This window comes from Phodopus roborovskii, unplaced genomic scaffold (assembly GCF_943737965.1).
Source record: "Phodopus roborovskii unplaced genomic scaffold, PHOROB, whole genome shotgun sequence".
Taxonomy (NCBI): domain Eukaryota; kingdom Metazoa; phylum Chordata; class Mammalia; order Rodentia; family Cricetidae; genus Phodopus; species Phodopus roborovskii.
Genome location: NW_026126583.1, coordinates 5,382,849 through 5,396,671, shown reverse-complemented (window position 1 = coordinate 5,396,671; position 13,823 = coordinate 5,382,849). Strand labels below are relative to the sequence as shown.

At 45.1% G+C, this 13,823-nt stretch overlaps 1 protein-coding gene across 1 annotated transcript in view; it reads left to right on the top strand.

Moving 5' to 3' along the window:
• The window catches only part of Cdh20 (cadherin 20), a 61,223-nt gene extending 57,120 nt beyond the window's left edge, over window positions 1-4,103 (top strand). The window contains exon 11 of the mRNA XM_051203912.1: window positions 3,580-4,103. Coding sequence (XP_051059869.1) covers window positions 3,580-4,103 — 524 coding nt within the window. The remainder of the gene's footprint in view (window positions 1-3,579) is intronic.
• Window positions 4,104-13,823: the final 9,720 nt, after the last annotated feature.

The following is a 13,823-nucleotide window of genomic DNA, read 5'->3' as shown; positions in this document are numbered from 1 at the left end:
ATATAGGGCCCTCTGGCTTTTAGAATCTCAATTGAGAAGTGAGGAGTTATTCTAACAATACTGACTTTATAAGTTACTTGGTCTTTTCCCCTTTTGTCTGTATAGTTAGTATTTTTTTGTTATGTGCTCAGGGTAATTTCTGGTCCAGACTATTTGGTGTTCGGTATGCTTCTTGATCCTTGATAGGCATCTCCTTCTTTAGGTTGGAAGGAAATTTTCTTCTATGATTTTGATGAAATTATTTTCCATGTCTTGGTTCTGTATTTCTTCTCTTTCCTCTATTTCTATCATATTAGATTTGGTCTGTTCATAGTATTCCAGCTTTCCTGAATGTTTTGTGCCAGATTTTTTTTTTCCTTTTAGATTTAAGCTTGTTATGCTATCCATTTCTTCCATCTTGTCTTCAATGTTTGAGATTTTTCTCTTCCATTTCTTATATTCTGTTAGCAATGCTTTCCTGTTCAAGTCCTTAAATGTTTCATTTACAGATTTGGATTTTCTTTGCTGATTCTATTTGCACTTTGAAATCTTGAACATTTTTATTCATTTCCTTCCACAGCTTGTGGTTTAGAAAATTTATAAAGGGGATTCATTCATTACCTCCTTAAGGATCATATTTATAAATGTTATTTTAAGGTCTTTGTCTTGTGCTTCAGTGTCTCTCTCTGGCCTACTGGAGTAGGGTTGCTGGGCACTAATGGAGACATATTGTCCTGGCTGTTATTGTGTTTTTGCACTGGGATCTAGGCATCTGGGTTTTATATGATAGTAATTCTATGTGTTGAAACCTGGTCCTGTCTTTGCTAGGTGGGTGTTTTGTCCCTTGGTTTCTGTTGCCCTCTTTATTTCTTAGGAGGTTGTATTGGTTACATGTTGTTCTTCTGAGATCCTGCCATGTGTACCACTGAGATTCCAGGTAAAATGAGTTTCTAGGTATTGGTATTGGGAACTGACCCTTAGGAACGGAGATGGTCTAGGAGGTTAAAGCTGAGGGGTTTCACTGTTGGGAGGATAGTAGGGTGTTCCACCAGGAATGGTTTAGTCCCCTGGGTCAGGGTAGAGATTGAGTAGAGGCCACAACAGGCTGTCTGCTGCAGAGCTAGAGACAAGACTACAGAATTGGCTTTGAAGAAGAGGGAGAGTGAAAATCTGCAGCTTGCCTACCTTTTTAGATAGCCTAATTGCTTCCCTGGCAGGCTTTCCTGGAGCATTCCCAGGAAATGTATCCTTAAGTTGGAGACTGGGATAAAGCAAGAGGGATGGGGAGGAAGGCTAGAGGCGAGGTCTGTGTGATCCACTGGAGATGGGGAAGAGAAGGAAGGGAGGCTACAGCTGGTGGTCTGCTAATCCTGGGGGTGATATTGGGGGACTGGATCTAAATGGAAAGCAGGAGAGGTGGAAGTGAATATCCAAAGTTGACTTTGACTTCTCTGGCTGCAAATATTTTCTTTTTTAAGAAGGTGTCTTTCTATGTTGCTCATACTTGCCTCAAAATCCCAAACTCCAATACTTTATGATGCTCCAGACCCAAACACCCTTTTAACTGAAACTAAACACACACACACACACACACACACACACACACACACACACACACACCAATGCACACAAAATGCCTGGACACTTTAAAACTTTTTTTCCATTTTCTTTCCCAGTATTTTCTAAAATACCTATCATTATCATTACCACATGACATGAGTGACTTCCTTCCCAGTATTTCTGGCAGAATTCAGTAGCCTCACCTCTGTACTCTATTAGCAACAGTTGTGACTTAAAGACAGCCTTTACTGGTTTATATCAACATTAATCTCATTAACAATGCTACTCTGTAAGGACAAGTTCATGTCAGAATTGTTATAATCAATGTTGTTTCAGCGTTGTTTAGCAGAGCCTTTTAAAATATATGTTTAATGTTCACTTAGAAACCCATTTTTTTCTATGCTATTTTAAATTCAAATCATGCTCCAATCTTTTACCCAAAGTTCAAACCTCCCACCAAATTCCTTAGAATCCTTAGTCACTTTTTCCCACAGTTCTGGCCCAAGCCTCATATTTTTACACACAGAGAAAATATTCAAGTGCATGTCATTACTTTCTGTGCTTGCATTTTGTCACCAATTAAGTACGTGTTCACAAAAATATTAGGTATTATCATCATTAACTGAAATTTGAACCCATCAAAAACTGTCAATCTGTTGTTGTGAGCTTTCTTAGTCAGTCAGTAATCTCTTAGTACACAGATGACAATACCCCACCATCGCCACCACCCTTGGATAAACTGGGGCTTATTTTTGCAGTGCTGTCAAACTGTCACTGTTCACTGGCTGTAACAAAGCACACCAGGAAAAAAAAATCAATAGCACTTCAATAGCTGAAACATCAACATACTTCCTGGAAAATGTTTTCAGTTACAAAGATAAACAGTTCAATGGCTCTCCCTCTCTCTCTTTCTGTTCCTTTCTGTGCCCCCTCTCTCTGTGTCTGTCTCTCTCTGTTTCTCTCCTTTAAACTCCAATGAACACACCGAGGGAAAAAATGCATTTGTTGGAATAAAAATTCATCCAAGCCCCCGAGGTACATCTAACAATGTGGCACTTCTTTTAACTTATTGAACTGTATAAAACATTACCACTCATTCCTTCTCTTCCATGAAAACCCCTGGCTCTGGAAAGTCACAAATACCTCTTTTTGAGGAATCTGAGGTTACTGGACCTGAAGGGTCACATATGCTTTAAAAATATTTTTATTAATATTTTGAGAATTTCATACACTCGTATTCACACCTAAACTCCTTGTAGATCCACCCACATCCCCACCCCACCCCCAATCTTGTATCCTTTTTATAAATAAATAAATAAATATCCAACCACTCCAATTTGTGCCACCCAGATACTCGAGCGTGGAGCTATCCACAGGATCAGGGTTAACGTACAGGGAGCCAAACTCTTGAAGAAATCGCCAGGACCGATCAACTGTACAAAGCTCCTTCAGTTAGATTTGGAGTCTGGTAAACTCCCTCCCACAAGGCTCTTAGTTTTTGAAAGAGGCACAAAAAAGACAGTTACCTTTGCTCTACCTCACGTGCCCACATTCGTTAGTTGTCAATACACCATTGTGTTTACAGTAAAACCCTATGAAGATGCTGGTGCAAGAAAGCAGAACTTGTGCATCCCTACGACCTCGCCTACTGGAGATTTTCGGGACACTGTAAGAGTGTGCTGAAGCCATCGTTCTGTAAGCAGGGCGCACGGTCTGACCCTGCAGCGTATCCTGCGCACCGGACTCTGTGTTGTCTTAGTGCGCCGAGTCTGCACCCAGTTTCAGGGCAGCGGGCTTCCATGAAGCCGTGCGGCTTCTTATGGATGGACGGAAATAGGGAGCCTCGTTTGCCACCAGCTCTGGCTGGAACGGGGGCGGGAGGGGGTGACGATCGATCGGGCTAGCTTCGTCCCTGGGGTGTGGCCGGCCCAGGGCTGGGCTGGCGGGCGCCCCGGGGCCCTTCCTGTCCCCCCCGCCCCGCCCCGCCCCGCCCCGCCCCGCACTGACCCGTGCCCGTCTGTGTTCTTGTGTCCCCGGCAGTGCTGGTGCTGCTCATCCTGTCCATGAGACGGCACCGCAAGCAGCCCTACGTCGTGGACGACGACGAGCACATCCACGAGAACATCGTGCGCTACGACGACGAGGGCGGCGGCGAGGAGGACACGGAGGCCTTCGACATCGCGGCCCTGTGGAACCCGCGCGAGGCGCAGGCGCAGGCGCAGGCGCAGGCGGGCGCCGCCCCGCGGACGCGCCAGGACATGCTCCCCGAGATCGAGAGCCTGTCCCGCCGCGTGCCGCAGGCGTGCGCGCTCAGCAGCACGGTGCACGGCTACGTGCTGGCCAAGCTCTACGAGGCCGACTCGGACCTGTGGGCGCCGCCCTTCGACTCCCTGCAGACCTACGTGTTCGAGGGCGACGGCTCGGTGGCCGGCTCGCTCAGCTCTCTGCACTCGGCCACCTCGGACTCGGAGCAGAGCTTCGACTTCCTCACGGACTGGGGGCCCCGCTTCCGGAAGCTCGCAGAACTCTACGGGGCGGCGGAGGGGCCTGCGCCCGTGTGGTGACGGCAGCCCGCAGGCTCACGCGCGTCCAATCCCAGACGTTCTCCCGGGCTTGCTTTCGCGTGCGCGCGAGCGCGCATGCACGCACGAGGTGTGGCCGCAGCGGGAGCAATGTTGGGCTGGTCCGGGAGGATGGGAGTGGGGGGAACCTAGCGGAGCTCTCTCTGGATCAGCTTTACTTGGTTAGACTCACTTAAGTAATCAGAGGGAAACCCAGGAAGAAGAGGGCAGGCTCTCCAATTACCGTTTCTCAACTTTGTTTTTCTTTTTCTGACACTGTGTTCAAAGGCTTGGAGTATTAGTATAAACGAAAGTTTGGCGTTTTTGTTTTTTAACTATGCACCAAGGCCTTTGACATTATGCCACCACGAAAAGTAGGGAGATGGCGCTTGAAAGCAGGGAGCAAGTCCTACTCTACAATCTATTTTATCAGTATTCTCCATTTCAGAATTTCAGATGGTGTTTTCTGGATCATCAGATCTGCAGGAATCAACACACACGCACACGCACACACACACCCCTGAAAAATATTGCTCAGTGAAATTGTCCTACTTGCTCTAAGATGGAGGGTACTTCATTTCACTCATTGGAGACAAGGTTAAGACTGACCGGGCCTTGCATGAGGGTTGGGTGGGAAGGTTGGGAGAAGAAGGCATTGGTTTGTGCTCAAGTTTAACACCTGAACCAGGAGTCAGCATTACAGCTAATCCAGCGTCAGTAAGTCAGAGTGCACTGTTCTCTCAGCTATTTATGCCCTGCAACAGTCAGAAGGAAACTGGAAAAAAGCTGCCTCTTTTGCACAGTAGATGTCTCTTCCGTGTGCCAAATGTGGAGATTAGATACAACAAACGGAAGCCAAATAAAAAGAAGTATCTGATAAAAGCATGGGTTAGAGGGCTTTCCTAATCTGTGTAAAGTCAACCCAAGGGATGTTTACATACTGTAGATAACCTACTTGAACACAACCAGGATTATAGAAAAGAAATGGATGTAAGAAAATCACATGTACAAGTTTTGTATATTTGTTAATAATTTTGTTAATAAATATGATGTACTACATCTCAGTACCTTAGCACTTCTTTTAATAAAAGCTAAATAGAAGGAAAGGTAACCTTCACGTGTGTCTCCTTGTTGAGCTCTACAATCCTGGTTTACCCTCAGATTGCCTGGATTGGGACTGGTCCATCATACAGAAGCGTGGGGCTGTGCGTTCTTTTTTGATAGCTGACCAGGTTAATGACAGGGTTCAAATAGTTAATGTTTCACCACAACTTTAATTCTTATATCTGAAAAAGGCCAAAGAACCACTGGATATTAATGACACAAGCATGAATTTGACCTGTATTTTTAATTTGGTGAGAAGGCATATAGCAACAAAAGGTAAAATAATGTGTTGTTTTCAATTCTTTCATTGTCAAATCCAATACGAATGAGCTTATTTGTTTTGCAAGAACTCACAATTGGTGGGGAGGGGACATATTTTATTCATCTTTTTTCTCTTATAGTAGTTAAAATAAGTAATATATACTGAAGCCTAACTGTATCCTTTATAAACATTAGATGTTTAACACGTGCTTAGTTAACAAAATTGTTACTGAAGAATTACTACACTGTTATTGTTAAAACTCTGAACAAAACAATCTTCTACTAATCTGGATTATAGCAGTAGCTGTTGATTTTACTATATATCAGAATCAAATGGAGGACTCACTGAACAATGCCACCCTCAGAATTTCTGATACAGTAAATATGAAGCAATTGTAGCAAGTTATTAGGTAACACTGATGCAGCTGATGCAAGGACCACATTTCTCTCTTCTCCCATCTCTCCTTCTCCTTTCCCTCTCCTTCTTCCTCACCAGCTTCCTTTTCTCTCTTTGTAAAATTTTATTATCATCCCACTTGATATCAACCCTATAATCTCCTCTAATAACAAAACTCATTTTTCAGAAATGTAGAAGAATAGTGATCAAAGACTTAAGAAGGCAAATGAGAGTCTTGCAGCCAGTGAGGTGTGATCCTGTGCACATCACATGCTATGCTAATGGCCCAAGTCTCATCTGCATCTTTTTGTAGATGAACTTTTACTGCCCGTGAAAGGCAAGCAACTCTCCTGAGCCTCCTCGAGGGTGAAGTGCAACTTAAAAATAGATTTAAAAAGCAAGAGAGTAAAACAGAAACTTGCTCCCAAACTAGATTCTCCAGCATACTGATTTTGTGAAGTTGGGCAAATTAACCTCAATAACATCCTTCCTTTCTTCCATAGCTCTAAGGATAATTTTACTACGATTTTACTTTATGTTGCATGCTTTACAACTGGGTACAGCTGTTACCTTAACCACAGGGGGTCATCATGCCCCACATCCTGCCAAGTCAGTCCCCATGATAATAGGCATGAAGTGATTAAGCAATCCCCAGTGCCTTTTAGTTCCTGGGAGGATGCTTAATAGTGCAATACAGGAAGTTTGAAAGAAACCCACACTAGGATATTCACCGCAGCTCCTATGGGAAGCTGAAAAGAGATTCCAGCCCTCCAAATGGATTTGAAGACCTCCTTCTCCATCCACAGTGAGCCATTTTCTTGTTAGCAGTGAATACAGCAGCCTGTGCATGGCATACTGAGGGAAGCAGAACGTCTCTATGAGTCAACTGATTTCATACTTGTTCTAAAACTACAGTCCAGATGGGAACACAAGCAAAGGTTAAAATCACAATAATGTTTTTAATGAAACATGTTTCAGCATAGCAGACAACAAAACGATGAAACGGCTCACACAAGAAAGAATCTATAAATTCTGAAAACAGAATTCATAGAAGTAAAAATGAGCGTAGGTACACTGAATAAAGATTGATATCAGCTCACCAATAATGGACAACTAGACCTTGACATCAGAATGCACAGAACATTGAAATAGCACTGGGACTCTTGCTAACAGAAGTCACGTGACACAAATAGTTCCCACTATGGATCGGTGCACTAGGAAGTCCATTTATTGTTTCCCAGAAGATAAAATACATTTTAAGATGTTACTATAGGTGTTTCTTAGTGAAGGCGGCAGTGAGAAATGAGTCCTGGAGTACAGCAAACCCACGTGGGAGTTTATTAATAAAGATGGGAAAGGGAAGAAGGGGGAGTGCACAGGCCTGACTGGAAGAAAAATGGTAGAGAGAGGCAGATATGTCTGCTTTTAAACATCACTCAGTGAGTGCACTTGAGGGTTTATGTAGCCACAGCCTGCATGGGAATAGATTATGCGTTCATGCTACACATGCTCATAGAATAAGTAAGGCCCTGAAATGACTAGGCATTTTGCCTCAATGCTGATGGTGCCTGTGTAGCCAGCCGTGGGCTCCCGGAAATGCTAACACCTGGGGTGACTAAGCATTTTACCTGAATATTGATGGCCATGTGTGCAGCTGTGGAACCCCAGATACCCTGGAAATGACAGCATTCCAATCTTTTGTTTATTATAAATGTGAGAGGTTAATGGTAGCAGGAATGGAGGTATTAGGTCCCTTGAAACTACTTCAAGCTGACTTGGTGGGCGTGGGTCATCCCCAGGGAGCTTGTCCTGAGGTGGCGCTTTGTCTTCCCTATTGGTTGAGCTCTGTCCAATCATCCAGTGCCACTTGGACCTGACAACTTAGAAAGACCTGACAGCTTGGCCCCCACAAGATGATGGCAAGGCAGAAGATGAAGGTTAGAAAATTTTTTCTTACATCCTAGTAATTGAGGGTGGAGGATCCCAAGATAGTTCCCAAGGTTCCCAAGATTGGAGGAGGGGTGTTGCTGAAGGGCCCTAAGATAGGGGAGGATAGCTCCTGAGAGATCCCAGGATGAGGAAAGGGGTCCTGGGACCAGGAAAATGTTGAATGATACTTATCTGGAAGGAATCTGATCTGATTGAATGGGTCCAATTCAGCTCCCTGGAGCTTACAAGGATTTTTAAGTTTATAAAAGAGATCATTTTTAGACACATTAAGAAGTAACCAAAAGAAATTTAAAATCCTAAGTGTGTGGCTATGCTAATATTGTAAGGATTCAGCCATTATGCTAACCTGCCCCTGTCCCCTGGCAGAATACACTCAGGCAGTTGCCTGGTCAGCCCAGGATTCCATAGTTGTGTAGTCTGCACTCAGGTGCAAAGGAACCTTTAAAAGACAGACCCCTCCCACATATGCTCTCTTTCTGCTCTCTCTTCCTACTCCCTACTCTCTCTTCCCCCAGTTCCCCTGGGGCAGACAGGACTTTTCCTGTCTCCCTCTTCTCTTCTGTCCTTTCTCTGCATCTCTTTACCTCTTTTCTCTTTCCTTCTCTCTTATTCCCCTTTCTAATAAAACTTCTCACTTAAACTCTGTCTACCTGGCGTATTTGTTCACCCTTCTCCACCCCTACCTTGGTCACCTCACCTGCCATGGAATCTGCCATGGTCCCCCAAGCAAGGTCCCATCTAGCTTTATCATAACAAATATAGTGGTGGAATGGAGTATTTAGCACTCTGTTAGAGTTGGATTAATAGCTTGTCAGAATTTTATTGGTTAGTGTTAAAATTGTGGACAGTCACATAGCAAGAGAGAGAGAAAAATAGCAAACTTTCCAATTTCTACCTGCAACAAGCCTTAAGGTACCTGTTCCCTTTCTATCATCACGGTATCACATTAATATTCAAGAGACACAAGTGGTTGATTGCTGAGGACAGTCACTAATAAACTTGTTATATTAAAACCTGTTTTGTGAGTCTCCCTTTTGAATCTGGGGGTGTGAATCTCTCTGGAGTGTTACTGTTCCTGACCACCTGGGAAGGTCTGATAGTCTTCCCGTCTTCAGCTCTGTGGGTAATGGTGATCCCTGTAACAACAGCTGTGTAGTTAATTAGAAATTTGACACAGAAGGGAAATTGATGAAGGAAGGTTTGTTCAGTGGAGACAGGAAAACAGAGAGAGAAGAGGGTCAGGAAGGAAAACATATGAAGTTCCCAATCTGGCAGAGTACGGTTGTGGGGTGAAACTGGAGACAAGGCAGTTGACCTCAGTGTCCTCTGAAACTTAAGGGAGTGGGGTCCTGTTTGGGTTGCTGTGTATGAAGAAGGATGAACTTAAGCTGGAGGGGTTTGACATGAGACAGGTGAACTCAATGAAGAAGGCCCTCAAGCTTAGTAGCTGTTGGAGTTACAGAGATTAATTTGAAGGGGCCCTGCCAGTTATGGGAAAGGAGTGAGGTGTGTTGGTCTGAGGGACAGAGAAGAACCTGGTCACCATGATGATTGGAGATGGACAAGGGTTGGTACATGGTCAAGGAAGGGAGTAGTCAATAAAATGTTGTAAGAGAATGATACAGTAATGAAGTGAGTAGGTGATCGGGGAGAGGCAATTGTTTAAGTGAGGGACCTGGGGTTAGAACCAGCTGCCCATACATGAATTCAAAGGATGAGATGGAAAGGGGTCATTTGGGGAGAGCCCTGAGCCAGAAAAAAAAAAAGCCAGAGGCAAGAGCTTTACCAAATCAAGGTGATGTTCCCGTGACATCTTATCAAGAGTAATTTTTAAGATGTTAGTTTATTCTGTCGTTCCCAAGAACTGGGGGTCATATGGGATATGAAAACGCCACAGGACGTTGAGAGCTTTAGATAGGGTTTGAGAAATCTGAGAAGTGAACTCAGGACCATTGTCTGACTGAAAAGAAGCTGGGATTCCAAATCGGAGGGCAATGTCCCCAAGATGGAGATCAGAAACTGTCTGAGCTCAGTTGTTAGAGGTCAGAAATGCTTCTATCCATCCTGAGAACAAATTCACTAGGACTAGGAAGTGTCTGCTCGTCTGACTGTGGGCATGTGGGTCAAGTCAAGTTGTCAATCAGTCCCAGGGAGGGAGGCCTGGTTGGTAGGAAAAGGGAGACTACAATACTTGGAGTTGAGGTCTGACATCTGACAGGTTTTACAAGAAGCAGTGATCATTCTTAAGAAATGTAAGTTGGCAGAAGTAGGCTGGAGGTGAGCCTTGACAAAATGAGACAGAGCCTGAGTGTTAGGATGAAAGAGCTGGTGTAAATAGGACGGAATTTGTTGTGTATCAGGGGGTGATTCTGGGGATGAGTTGTAGTGTATGAACTCCCTGTGGTTCGTGAGGTGAGTCTGAGCCTCAGAGGGCTGCAGTGTTAGCGGCCTCATCAGCCATGTTTCCCTTAGATATAATGGATCTGTCAGTCTGATCAGACCCACAGTGAATAACCCCTATAGCTTTGATGAGATGGGAGCCTTTTAGCATGGTCATAATTTGACCTGAGTTAGTTATGGATCCTCCTTTTGTAGTAAGTAGCCTGTACTCTTTCCAGACGGTATGGGACAGGAAGAAGTGAAAATAATGTTTGGAGTCTGTGCCCACGGCTAGGGACTGTTCCTGTGCCAACTGGAAGGCACACATGAGAGCTAATAACTCAGCCTGTTGGTTAGTAGTATGGGCATGGAGGGCCTCTACCACCGCAGTATCTGATGCATAGCCTTCTCTTCGGGTCCCCTCATGTAAAAAGGAGCTGCCATCTGTGTACCAGATGTAAGTGACCTGAGGTAGTAGGTAGTGTGCCCTCGTGTATGTGTGAAGGATGGGGCACTAGATCTTCCATGGTTTCAATGCAAGAATGAGATGGAGAGTGGTTAGTGTTAGGCTGAGGAAGAAGATTCGAGATATTCATGGGTGAGCAAATTTGGAAAGTAAGTGTGGAATCTACTAGTGACGCCTGGAGAGAAGGAACTCTGGAAGAAGATAGAGTTTGTAAGCTTTTATAAGTTAGGAGATAGGACAGGCTGTAGGAAGAGAAGATAGTGGTGAGTGTCCCAAAGGTTAGTTTTTTGTTTGTTTGTTTTTGTTCTTGATTCATGAAGGAATTCAGCAGCTGCTAAAGCATGTATGCAGGGTGCCCATCTCTGGGTGGTAAGATCTACGTTTTTTGACAGGTGTGTTACAGGTGAAAAGGAAGGTCCCAGCTGGTAGCCTAGGACCCCAGGGCACATCCCTCCTTTTCTGTTGCATAGAGGAAGGAAGGACGAGTTAGAGAGATGAAGGACTGGAGCCTCTGAAGAGGCTTAGTAATTGGGTGGAGGACGGGTTCATGTGGAGAGTCAGGAGCTGCCTCATATAAGGGGTGAGCAAAGAAAGAAAAAAGAGAGGTCCAGGAGCTTAAGAAGCCAGCTATTCCTAGAAACTTTAAAAATCTCCTCTTTACTAGAAGTGACTGTGAGAGACTGGATTAGGCCCTTTTTTCCATCTAAAGTAATGGACTTGTGGGCTGGGGTAAAGGTTAGTCCCAAGTAGGTGACCTGAGGAGTAGACAGTTGGACCTTGGAAGTGAGTCTCTATAGCTCCTGTTGGACAAGAAATTTAGAAGAGCAGAGGTGTTAGTTTGGCTAATTTCTAAGGGCAGGCTACAGTGTAAAATATCATCCATGTACTGTGTGAGTTTAGATTTGGGAAGAGACAGAGACAATAGGTCAGAACCTCAGGCCTGGCCAAGTAAGTGTGGACTGTTCTGGAATCCCTGAGGTAAGCTGTGTAGAGGCGTAGGTGTCAGGGTCAGTACAGGTGAAGGCAAAGATAGTTTGAGACCGAGAGCTGAGAGGGATAGAGAAAAGAAGCATCCTTGAGGTCCAGAAGTGAGAAATAAGATGTCCCTGTGGTATAGTGGAGAGAAGGTTGTAGGGATTAGGTTCCATGGGGAAGAGTGGGCCACTGTAGAATTAAGAGCCCAAGGTCTTGATCCAGGTGGTAGGTTCCCATCAGATTCCTTAACCATGCATAGTAAAGGTGCTAAAAAGAAAAGATGTAGGACAGAGAAGTTTTTCCTTAGGAAGTCAGAGATGATAGGTTTAAGTTCCCTAAGGCTCTGGAGTGAGAGTGGGTATCAGGCTTGGATAATGTACCAGGTTGGGGAATGGTGTCCAGCCACAGAAGAGTTTTGGGGGCTCACCGGGGAGGCTGGCAGAGGAAATAACATATTGGAACCAGTAATGTGGGTGGCAATGAGGAGAAGAGAGGGGCCACTGGCAAGTCTGTGGTCAGGTGAACAGGGGCAGCAAAAGAAATACAAGCTCCTGTTTTGGCTAAAGGATCCCTTCCCAGGAAGGGCACAGGACGGGTTGGCACAACTAAAATTGCATGAGTGAGGGGAATACCCCTGAAAATACAATTGAGTGGTGGGCTCTGATGAGGTAGTGAAGGCTATCCCCCTACCCTGATAATAAGGAGACAAGGAGAGGTGGATCCCCAAAATTCCCTCAGGACTGAGAATGTGGCACCGGTGTTCAAGAGGAAGGAGATGGATCACCCTGATACTTTAATGTCTACCGGGACTCTCTGTCAGAGATGACAGTGGTCAATCAAGAGAGCCTGGGCTGCTTTAGTCGCCCATAGCCAGGCCTAGAAAGTCGGCTGGAGGACAGTCTGTGTCTGATAGCCCCATGCCACTAGGTGCATGGGGACAATCGACTGAGCAGTAACCCTCTTGATGGCACTTTGGGCATGGTCTAAGTGGCCCACAGAGATAAGGGCAAGCCCAGGCCTAGTGACCTTCCTGACCACACTTGAAGCAGGGACCTGGTGGTCCTCGAGACCCAGTAGGCAAGGGAACCTGGACAGGCTCCCAGCAGTTGGTATTTTTGTGTATTAGCTTTCTCATCTCGCTCATGGTACACCCCTTAAAGGTTAGAGATAAGACTTCTGCCTGTGGGGTTAGAGATCCTCTCCCCAGGTGCCTAAGCTTAGCCTTAATGTCAGGAAAGCCCTGGGAGATAAATTAGGTCATAATTTACCTATCTGGGTTGTCATGGTCTAGATTAGTACATTGTAAGAGAGCCTTTGTGAGGCATTCTAGGAAATCAGATGGATTTTTCTGTCTGTCCTGAACTACTTCTCATAGTTTACCGGCTTAGGAGCAGCCTTAGGGAGCCCTGCCAGGAGGCAGGAAGGTCATAACTCTAGCTAGAGTGCCCCTTGTGGGGTCTCGACCTAGGAAAGCCTCCATACCATCAGGAGGAGCTGCATTTGTTTGAGGAACTTCATCTGCAGGGGCGCTACCCTGCTCCCAAACTCCTGCTTTCCTCAAGGAGCAGGTCGTTAGCTAAAAGGCGAGACATAAGAGTGGATAATATACTGGACTTCTTTCATGAAAGTGGTAGAGTTAGAGGTATAAGATCCCAGTTTCTTTTCTATTTGAGAGAGTTCTGCCAGTGAGAAGGGGACATTTACTTTACCCAATCCATCCACTCTGGCTACCTCTCACAGAGGAAGAATTGTAGCTGGATTGGTTTGGGTAAGGTAGGAGCTTGTATCATTGCAAGAACAGGTGGGGGAGGGGGAGGAAGGGGTGAATGTAGGTGCGAGATCCAGGCAGTTGGAGCAGCCCATTGCTGGAGAGGAAGAGGAGGCTGGAACGGGCAGAAGGAACAGTTGGATGTTAGGAAAAAATGGTGGGGTTCGTTAGCAGGATCTAATTTAGTGCGGACTTCTCTAGTTCAGCTAGGACACGAGATAGGGAACAGGAAGTCTGGAGAGGGAGTTTGGACCTAAGAAGAAAGCTTTTATGTATAATAACTCCTTCCATCTCCTATAAGCTGGCAGAAATTATAAAATTCCTCTAAAATTTCTGACTGCAGTTAGTCAGTCACTTTGTTATTGTCTAGGGAATAATTGGGCCATTTCTTAGTACAGATGTGAGTGGGTCTTGGGGCCTTCA